The sequence below is a fragment of the Leptonychotes weddellii genome, chromosome X (assembly GCF_054177405.1).
Source record: "Leptonychotes weddellii isolate Sample4059 chromosome X, ASM5417740v2, whole genome shotgun sequence".
Lineage (NCBI taxonomy): Eukaryota > Metazoa > Chordata > Mammalia > Carnivora > Phocidae > Leptonychotes > Leptonychotes weddellii.
The window spans coordinates 48,922,653-48,934,119 of record NC_138385.1 but is presented as its reverse complement, the minus strand read 5'-3'; the positions used below and the strand labels follow the sequence as shown (position 1 = coordinate 48,934,119).

Here is an 11,467-nt window from a genome sequence, read left to right as displayed (position 1 = left end):
ATACAACCTTATTTCTGAGGCAAGTAATTGCATACACTTGATCTATGCACTGATGTTCCCTTCATGAATTAATACCTGCTTATTTGTATATTTTTTTATTTCAATGACTATGCTTCTTCACATTTTAAAACATTAAAATGTATTCTTTTCATCAGCCTTTCATCACTCATGTAATTTGTTTTAAACATTTTAAAAATTTTATTTTTAATAGAAGTTGTATATATTTAAGACATGGAATATATTGTGATGTACATATATACAGTACAGTGATTACTATAGTCAAGCTAACATATCTTCTCTCACATAGTTATCATTTTTTGTGATGAAAGCATGTGAAATCTACTCTTATCAAGTTTCCAATATTTAATACAGTATTATCAACTATAGTCATCATGCTGCACATTAGATACCTAGACTTATTCATCCTACATAACTACAACTTTGTACTTTGACCAATATATCCCCATTTTCCCCTCTTCCCTGCCCCTGGTAACCACCTTTCTACTCTCTGCTTTTAAATATTTGAGTTTTTAAAATTTCCACATATAAAAGAAATTATGTATTTTTTTCTTTATGTGTCTGGCTTATTTCATTTAGCATGTCTTCCAGGTTCATCCATGGTGTTGAAATGGCAGGATCTCCTTTTTTAAAGCTGAATAATATTCCATTGTATATATGTATACCACTATTCATTTATCCTCAAAGAGATCTCTGTGCTCCTGTGTTCAGCACAGCATTATTCATAATAGCCAAGACATTGAAACAACCTAAGTATGCATCAACAGATAAATGCATAAAATGCTAAAATCTTAAATCTAGGTTCAGTGTTTATAAATATAGGAATTTGCACCAATGGTTATTAATTTAGGAACTAATATCAACTTTTTCTTTCCATATGAAACTTGTATTTAGTACACTTCTAGTCCCGGTGTTTCAAGAGCAAGTCAAATACAATCAAAGAATTCTTATTTATCATCCGAACGGCAACAGGTAGAGAAGATTAACAAGAATCCATGGTTGTTATTTAAAAAACAAAAACAAAAAAATCTATAAATACACTTTAAAAAATAAAGGTATTTAAGGTAATTATATGTGTTGTCAGTGAATGGCATGCAGGCTTTATTAAGCATTTAGGAGATGCATAAAAGTATGTTTGTTTTACCTTAATGACATGTGATGTATCATTTCTATTTGGCTGATCATTCAGCAACTGGTCTCTGTGGGTTATCCATGAGTGTTTTAATACTTGTTCTGTAGTGTATCGCTGATGTGGGTCCATATGTAGCATATGGGAGAGCAAATCCTAAAGTAAAATGAAAAAAATATATGTATACACTTATATGAAACTATTTAGCAGCAAAGGTTTTAATAAAATATATTATTTCACATTTTCTCAAAATATAAAAGCATCAGTAGCTTTGTGATCTGTTTTGTTTGACGTATACGCAGGGAAAACCAAACCTATACTCTGCAGAGTTAACTGTCAGAATCCTCAAACAGATTTTTTGATATATGGTAAACCCTTATTTGTCATTTCTAAATCAGAGGATACCAAATCTGTGGAACTGGACTGTTAAGTGAGGGAGGAAGAAAATGTAAAGTAGCAGGGGTTATCTTGGAATGTGCTAAATAGTCAAGGAGAAAAGAGGTATTGATCTTTGCTGGTAAGCTGGGCCCTAAAGTATAAGGGTATGTGTAGAATCATACAACATAGAAGGGAAGGTCCCATGTTGTTAATACACTCAATAGGTGATGGTTTAAGTATAAAATACTAAAGAAAGCAAGACATAAATCCAAGATTGGCAGCTGACTGCCAGCATTCTAGTGGTCAGAGTATCATAAGTTTCTCACAGACTAACTGTGAATATGCTTACTTTATCTCTATTACAATAACAAGTTGTAAATATAATATAACCTGATTATAAAACACAATTTTAAATATAAACTATCTCTACCAAGCATCTTTTAGAAGAAGGAAAAGTAAACTCTCCTTAACAAGCATCATCTATAAAAAGTCATCATTTGTGAACATTTCATCAATAGTATAAGTAGTGAAACTAAAGACTCTAAGTAGTAACATCAGAATTTGAAAAATAATGAAAGTATGTAGGAGAATAAAACAATAAAAAATCTATTGGAGAAAGGACAAATATGCAAAAATGAATGGGGAAGTAATTTAGAAAATAACATTGAACTACTTCAATAAAACAGACCTAACTGATATTCATAAAAAAATGATAAAAGTTCAATAGTCCAAGGACTTCTGCCTCTAGCCAAAATAGAATACCAGAGGCTGGATTCACCCACCTGTTTGAAACAACACTCCCCACCACACATACATACACACACACACACACCAACCATAAAATACAGGAAACAACAGTTTTTCAGAGATAAGATATTAGGCAATAAAGGCAAGTGATCGCTAAGAGATGGGAAACAAATCAAGCAAGCCCTATGATTGCCCAAACTTACCACCTTGAGTGTTTTCAGGCTGTTGTGTAGGTAAGGGAAACCCAGGCAGTGCCTGGCAGGTTCCTTGAGTGGATGAGACAGAACTGAGAGTCAGGGAAGACCAAGGCAGACAGAGTTAGCAGGACTGACTACTAGAGTGGTGAGAGGAGCAGAGAAAATACTACAGAGACCTGTAGAGGGTCTTCCTCAATTATTCAGCAGATTATTGATAAACCAATATCTGTGGGAAAAACTATTTGAAAGGGTTAGAGGGAAATCAGAACTCATGGGGGTAGACAATATTGCTTGTTCTCACAAGTCAGACTGGAAAATCTCATAATTCATGGAGTATTTGGTAGAGTACTTGGAAGTAACTTGCCTGAGTAGTGTGTAGCCCTAAACACTGCTCTGGTCTTGCCTAAGAAATATTAAAAGGGAGACCCCAAATTATTAAATTGTTTCACATAACTTAATTGTGCCCCAGAATAAAGCTCAAGAATATGTGTAAGAATACAAAAGTGTCCAGCATACACTAAGGAAAAATTTACTATATCTGGCTTCTTATCAAAAATTGTCAAGCATACAAAAGAGAAGAAAAATAACATATGAGAAGAAACCAATCAATCAAAATTGGCCCGTAATTGATACATATGTTAGAATTAGCAGATAAGGACATTAAAACAGTTATTATAACTCCATTCTATATATTAAAAATAGAGACACAGAAGATATAAGAAGTCACAAATCAAATTTCTAGAGATAAAAACTAAAATGTGAGACAAAAAATTTAAAATGAATGAAAATTTGATATGGCAGGTAAAAAGATTGGTAAAGACACAGCAATAGATTCTATCAAAAAGGAACACAGCATAAAAAAAAGAACAGAGCATCAGTGACCTGTGAGACAACTTCAAGCAGCATAATACACAAATGCAATTGGTGTCCCAAAAGGAAAGAAAGGAAGAAAAAATATGTGAGAGAATAATGTTTCCAAAATTTCCAAATTTTACAGAAACCATAAACTTACAGATCTAAAAAGCTCAATGAAGTCCAAGTGCAAGAAAAATAAAGAAAATTATATCAAGGACATCGACCCAAATTTCTCAAAATCCAAGGCGGAGAAAACTTTAAAAGCAAATAGAGATTAAAAAAAAAAAAAAAAAAAGACATGTTACATATAGTGAAAAAAATATCAGAATGATAGAAGATTTCTTGTGAGAAAAAAAAAAAAAAATCAAATAACAAGACAATAGAACTCCTGAACAACCAACGGGTCAAAGAAAAAAACAAATGGTAAGTTAAAATAAACCAAAACAGAAATAAAACCTGCCAAAACTTATGGGATGGAGCAAAAACAGGTTTAAGAAGGAAAGTTTATAGCAATGAATGCCTACATTAAGAAAAAAAGAAAGATCCCAAAAAAGAAATAGGGAAACAAGAAAACTCTCAAATAACTCAACCTTATACTTCAAGGAACTAGAAAAAAAGAAAAAGCTCTAGAACAGGAGGAGGGACATAATAAAGATCAAAGCAGAAATAAATGAAATAAAGAGCAAAAAAACAATACAAAAGAGAGAACTCAGAGCTGGCTTTTTGAAAAGATAAATAAAACTGACAAACCTTTAGGCAGACTAAGAAAAAAAAGAAGACTCAAATTAAATGCATAATGAAAGAGGAGACATTACAAATGATGCCACAGAAATAAAAAGGACCATGAGACTACTATGAAAATTTATATCAACAAACTGGATGACCTAAAAGAAATACATAAATTCCTAGATATACATATCCTACCAAAAGTGAATCATGAAGAAAATCTGAATAGACCAATACTATGTTAGGAGACTAAAGCAGTAATCAAGAATCTCCCAACACAGAAAATCCCAAACAGATGGTTTCACTGGTGAGTATACCAAACATTAAAGAAAATAAATGCCTACTCTTCTAAAACTCTTCTAAAAATTGAAGAGGAGGAAACATTCCCAAACTCATTTTATGAGGCCAGCATTACCCAATATTAAACCCATATAAAGATACTACAAGAAAATACAGGCTATCATTGATGACTATACATGCCAAAATTCTCAACAAAATAGTAGCTAACCAAATTCAACAGCACATTAAAAAGAACACACAACATGATCAAGTGGGATTTATCCCTGGTTTGTAAGGGTAGTTCAATATTCTCAAATCAATCAACATGATACACCACATTAATAAAGAAAGGTTAAGAACCACATGATCAGGGCGCCTGGGTGGCTCAGTTGGTTAAGCGACTGCCTTCGGCTCAGGTCATGATCCTGGAGTCCCAGGATCGAGTCCCGCATCGGGCTCCCTGCTCGGCAGGGAGTCTGCTTCGTCCTCTGACCCTATCCCCTCTTGTGCTCTCTGTCTCTCATTCTCTCTCTCAAATAAATAAATAAAATCTTTAAAAAAAAAAAAAAAAAAAAGAACCACATGATCACTTCAATAGATGCAGAAAAAGCATTTGACAAAGTGCAATATCCATTCATGATAAAAGCCCTCAACAAAGTAGGGTTAGACAGACCATACCAAACCCAATAAAGGTCATATATGAAAAATGCACAGCTAATATCATCCTCAATGGGGAAAAACTGAAAGTTGTTACACTACAGTCAGGACAAGACAGGGATGTCCATTCTCACCACTGTTACTTAACATGTTACTGAAGTCCTAGCCACAGGAATCAGAAAAAAAAAAAAGAAAGAAAGAAATACAAAGCATCCAAATCTGCAGAGAAGTCAAACTTTCATTAATTGCTGATGACATACTATATATAGAAAACCTAAAAGACTCCACCAAAAAATTGCTAGAACTGATACATGAACTCAGTAAAGTCACAGGATACAAATTCAATATGCAGAAATCTGTTGCATTTCTATACACAAGTAATGAAGCAACAGAAGTAGAAATCAAGGAATCAATCCCATTTACAATTGTACCAAAAGCCATAAGATACCTAGGAATAAACCTAACCAAAGAAGTGAAAGACCTGTACTCTGAAAACTATGAAACACTGATGAAAGAAATTGAAGATGACACAAAGAAATGGAAAACATTCCTTGCTTGTGGATTGGAACAACAAATATTGTTAAAAAGTCCATACTACCTAAAGTAATCTACACGTCCAATACAATTCCTATCAAAATACCACCAGCATTTTTCACAGAGCTAGAACACACAATCAATCCTAAAATTTGTGTGTAACCACAAAAGACATTGAATAGCCAACACAACATTGAAAAAGTCAAGCAAAGCTGGAGGCATAACAATTGTAGACTTGAAGCTCTATTACAAAGCTGCAGTGATCAAGACAGTACGGTACTAGCACAAAAACAGACACATAGATCAATGGAACAGAGTAGAAAACCCAGAAATGAACCCACAACTATATGGAAAAAAAGACGTTCTCTTCAACAAATGGTGTTGGGAAAACTGGACAGCAACATGCAAAAGAAGGAAACTAGAACACTTTCTTATACCATACACAAAAATAAATTCAAAATGGATGAAAGACCTAAATGTGAGGCAGGAAACCATCAAAATCCTAGAGGGGAGCACAGGCAGTAACCTCTTTGACATCAGCCATTGCAACTTCTTACTAGATATGTCTCCTGAGGCAAGGGAAACAAAAACAAAAATAAATTATTGGGACTTCATCAAAATAAAAAGCTTCTGCACAGTGAAGTAAATGATCAACAAAACTAAAAGGCATCCCATGGGGTGGAAGAAGATATTTGCAAATGACATGTCTGGTAAAGGGTAGTATCCAAAATATAAAAAGCACTTATAAAACTCAACAGTCAAGAAACAATCCAATTAAAACAATGGGAAAAAGATGCCAATAGACATTTTTTTCCAAAGAAGACATCCAGATGACAACACACATGAAAAGATCTCAACATCACTGACTATCAGGGAAATACAAATAAAAACTACAATGAGATATCACCTCACACCAGTCAGAATGGCTAAAATCACAACACAAGAAACAACAGATATTAGTGAGGATGTGGAGAAAGGGTAGTTCTCTTACACTATTGAGAATGTAATATAATATTAAGTCTGGAATTGTGATGCCTAGAGTCTTGCTTTTTTTTTCTTTATCAAGGTTGCTTTGGCTATTCAGGGTCTTTTGTGGTTCCACACAAATTTTAGGATTGTTTGTTCTAGCTCTGTGAAAAATGCTGGTGGTATTTTGATAGGGAATATGTTCAATGTGTAGATTGCTTTGAGTAGTATGGACATTTTAATAATATTTGTTCTTTTAATCCACAAGCAAGGAATGTTTTCCATTTCTTTGTGTCATCTTCAATTTCTTTCATCAGTGTTTCATAGTTTTCAGAGTACAGGTCTTTCACTTCTTTGGTTAGGTTTATTCCCAGGTATCTTACGGCTTTTGGTGCAGTTGTAAATGGAATCAATTCCTTGATTTCTACTTCTGTTGCTTCATTACTCATATATAGAAATGCAACAGCTTCCTGTCTATTGATTTTTGTACCCTGTGACTATACTGAATTTGTCAGTTCTAGCAATTTTTTGGTGGAGTCTTTTGGGTTTACTATATAGAGTACCATATCATCTGCAGGTAGTGAAAATCTGATTTTTTCCTAGCTAATTTGGATGCCTTTTCTTTCTTTGTGTTGTCTGCTTGCTGTGGCTAGGAGTTCCAGCAGTATATTAAATAAAAGTGGTGAGAGTGGCATCCCTGTCTTGTTCATAACCACAGAGGAAAAGCACTCAGTCTTTCCCCATTGAGGATGATATTATCTGTGGGGCTTTTTTTACATACGGCCTTTATGATGTTGAGGTATGTTCCCGCTAACTCTTCTTTGTTGAGGGTTTTAATCATGAATGGATGTTCTACTTTGTCAAATGTTTTTTCTGCATCTGCTGAAAGGATCATACGGCTCTTATCCTTTCTTTTATTAATGTGGTATCTCATGTTGATTGATTTGTGAATATTGAACCATCCTTGCAACCCAGGAAAAAAATCCCATTTGATCATGAGGAGTACTATTGGATTTGATTTGTTAGTATTTTGTTTAGAATTTTTGCATGCATTTTCATCAGGAATATTGGCCTATGGTTCTCTTTTTTGGTGGAGTGTTTATTTGGTTTTGGTATGAGGGTAATTCTGGCCTCGTAGAATGCATTTATAAGTTTTCAGTCCATTTCTAATTTTTTGAATAGTTTGAGAAGAAAAGGTATTATCTCTTCTTTAAATTTTTGGTAGAATTCACGTGTGAATTCCCCTTGTCCTGAACTTTTGTTGGGAGATTTTTGATTACTGACTGAATTTCTTTGCTGGTTATCAGTCTCTTTAAGGTTTCTATTTCTTCCTGTTTCAATTTTGGCAGTTTATATGTTTCCAGGAATTTATCCATCTCTTCCAGGTTGTCCAATTTTTCGGCATACAATTTTTCATACTATTCTCTTAAATTGTTTGTATTTCTGTGGTTGTTATTACTCCTCTCTTATTTGTGATTTTATTCATTTGGGTCCTTTCTCTTCTTTTTGATAAGTCTGGATAGGGTTTTTTTTTCAATTTCATTAACTTTTTCAAACAACCAGCTCCTGGTTTCATTAATCTGTTCTACTTTTTTTTTTTTTTTAGTTTCTATGTGATTTATTTCTGCTCTAATTTTTATTATTTCCCATCTTCTTCTGGCTTAAGACGTTTTTGTTGTTTTTTTTCTAACTCCTTTAGGTGTAAGGTTAGGATGTTTATTTTGGATTTTTCTTACTTTTTGATATAGGCCTGTATTGCTCTATACTTCCTGCTTATGACCACTGTTGCTACATCCCACAGGCTTTCAACTGTTGTGTTTTCATTTTCATTTGTTTCTATTTATTTATTTTTTATTTCTTCTTTGATTTCCTGGTTCATCCATTCATTGATTAGTAGCATGTTATTTAACCTCCATGTGTTTGTGGTCTTTCCATATTTTTTTCTTGTGGTTGACTCCAAGTTTATCATTGTAGTCTGAAAATACGCATGGTATGATCTAAAACTTTTTGTATTTTTTTGAGGCCTGACTTGTGACCCAATATGTAATATATTCTGGAAAATATCCCATGCAGAGTTGAAGAGAATGTGTACTCTGCTGCTTTAAGATGAAATGTTTTCAATATACCTGGTTAAGTCCATTAGGTCCAGTGTGTCATTCAAAGCCATTGTTTCAATGTTGATTTTCTGCTTAGATGATATATCCATTACTTTAAGTGGAGTGTTAAAGTCCCCTACTATTATTGTATTATTATCAATATGTTCCTTTATTTTTGTTACCAAGTGTTTTATATATTTGAATGTCCCCAAGTTGGGGGCAAAAATATTTACACTTGTTAGATCTTCTTATTAGACAGTCACTTTTATATTGATATAGTGCCTTTCTTCATCTCTTGTTAGGGTCTTTGGTTTAAATTCTGGTTGGTCTGATATAAGTATTGCTACTCCAGCTTTCTTTTGATGTCCATTTGCAATGATAAATGTTTCTCTATCCCCCCACTTTCAATCTGCAGGTGTCTTTCAGTCTAAAATAAGTCTTGTAGGCAACATGTCGATTGGTCTTTTTTTTTTTTTTTTTAAATCCATTCTTATACCCCATGTCTTTTGGTTGGAGCATTTAATCCACTTACACTCAGAGTAATTATTGATAGATATGTATGTAGTGCCATTTTATCACTTGTTTTGTCATTGTTTCTGGAGATTTTCTCTGTTCCTGTCTAGTCTTTTTCACTTTTGGTCTTTCCCTTCCACTCAGAGTCCCCTTTAGTATCTCTTGCAGGGCTGGCTTAGTAGTCATGAACTCCTTTCATTTGTTTGTCTGAGAAACTTTATCTCTCCTTCTATTCTGAATGATAGTCTTGCCAAATAGAGTATTCTTGCCTTCAAATTTCTACCATTTAGCATGTTGAATATATCTTGCTTGCCAACTTTATGTTGAGAGAGCTGCACCTAACCTACAGTGTCTTCCTTTGTAAGTTAGGGACTTCTGTCTTCTGCCTGTAGGATTTTTTCTTTGTTGCTATATTTTGCAAATTTAACCATGATATGTCTTGGTGTTGGCCTGCTTTTGTTGATTTTGATAGGATTTCTCTGTGTCTCCTAGATTTAGATATCTATTTCTTTCCCCAGATTAGGGAAGTTTTTGGCTATTATTAATGAAATAAATTTTCTGTCCCCTTTTCTCTCTCTTCTTCTTCTGGGACTCCTATGAGTGTTATTATGTTTGATGGAGTCACTGTGTTCCCTAAATCTATTCTCATGTTCCACAATTCTTTGTTCTCTCTTTTGTTCAGCTTCATTATTTTCTATTACTTTATCTTCTGTATCACTTTTTTTTCCTCTGCCTCTTCCTTCCTTGTGTTCATTGCATCCGGTCTGTTTCAGATATTTATTGCATTTTCCATTTCTGTTTTTTTATCTCTTTTATCTCTGTGGTAAGTGTCTCCCTGAAGTCTTACATTCTCTTCTCAAACCCAGCAAGTATCCCTATGATTGTGGCTTTAAATTCTCCATTAGGCATATTGCTTATATCTGTTTCACTTAGATATCTGGCTGTGACCTTATCTTGTTTCATTTGAGATGAATTCCTCTGTCTCGGCATTTTGTCTAAGTCTCTGTCTTCTCTGTGTTAGAAGAGCCTGTTTTGTGTCCTGCTCCTGAGAGTAGCTTTATACAGAAGAGGTCATATAGTGTCCAGGGTCTGGTGCTTCAGGGAATGTCTCTTTTATGCATTGCAGGCACTCGGCTGCTGTGTTCTGGGTGCTTTATCCTTCAGGCCAGTCATCTGAAGAGTCTCTCCTTGTGTGCAGTGGGCAGTGTTTGGTCCTTGGGCAGAGTTGAACTTTACTTAATACAAACATATATAGAAGAAATTTTACTCTAATATCTTCTTTTACTGCATCCCACAGGTTTTGGAATATTGTTTCTTTTTCTTTTGTTTGCAGAAATATTATATTTGATGTTTTATTTCTTAATTGGTCTACTGCTTGTACAATAGTGTGTTGTTTAATATTTACATACTAAATATTTAATAATTACATTGTAGATTTTCTAGCTTGGTTTTATTGTTGATTTTTAGTCTTGTACCATTGTGGTTGGAATATACTTGGTATGATTTCAGTCATCTTAAATTTGTAATATTTGTTATGTCTCTTTTTATGTGATTTAACCAGGGTATTTTTCTGTACTTGAAGAAAATGAATATTCTACTTTTCTTAGATGGAATGTTTTATATGTATCTTTTAGAACCACGTATTGTTAACTGTGTGTCAAGTAAAAAATGTTCCTGTTGAAAAAAAATAACTGAGGGTACTCTTTTAAAACAAAGTATATCAAAGTGGAAATGGGTTGGGGGATGGGTGAAATAGGTGAAGGGGATTAAAAGTACACTTATCATGATGAGCACTGAGTAATGAGGTATAGCACTGTTGAGAGTTTTCCCCCAAGGTCAGGAACACGGCAGGGATGTCCACTATCACCACTGCTATTAAACATAGTGTTAGAAGTCCTAGCCACAGCAATCAGACAACAAAAAGAAATTAAAGGCATCCAAATCAGCAAAGAAGAAGTCAAACTCTCACTCTTTGCAGATGATATGATATTTTTTGTGAAAAACCCAAAAGACTTCACCCCAAAACTGCTAGAACTCATACAGGAATTCAGTCAAGTGGCAGGATATAAAATCAATGCACAGAAATCAGTGGCATTCCTATACTCCAACAACAAGACAGAAGAAAGAGAAATTAAGGAGTCAATCCCATTTACAATTGCACCCAAAATCATAAGATCCCTAGGAATAAATCTAACCAAAGAGGCACAGAATCTGTACTCAGAAAACTATAAAATACTCATGAAAGAAATTGAGGAAGACACAAAGAAATGGAAAAACGTTCCATGCTCATGGATTGGAAGAACAAATATTGTGAAGATGTCAATGCTACCTAGAGCAATCTACACACTTAATGCAATCCCTATCAAAATACC

The 11,467-nt window shown here is 34.0% G+C and overlaps 1 protein-coding gene across 2 annotated transcripts in view; it reads right to left on the bottom strand.

Moving 5' to 3' along the window:
* The window catches only part of RPS6KA6 (ribosomal protein S6 kinase A6), a 179,093-nt gene that overhangs the window by 5,613 nt on the left and 162,013 nt on the right, over positions 1-11,467 (bottom strand). For both annotated transcript variants that reach the window (XM_081808584.1, XM_006726917.3), the window contains one exon: positions 1,163-1,303. In XM_081808584.1, the coding sequence (XP_081664710.1) occupies positions 1,163-1,303 (141 nt within the window). The remainder of the gene's footprint in view (positions 1-1,162; positions 1,304-11,467) is intronic.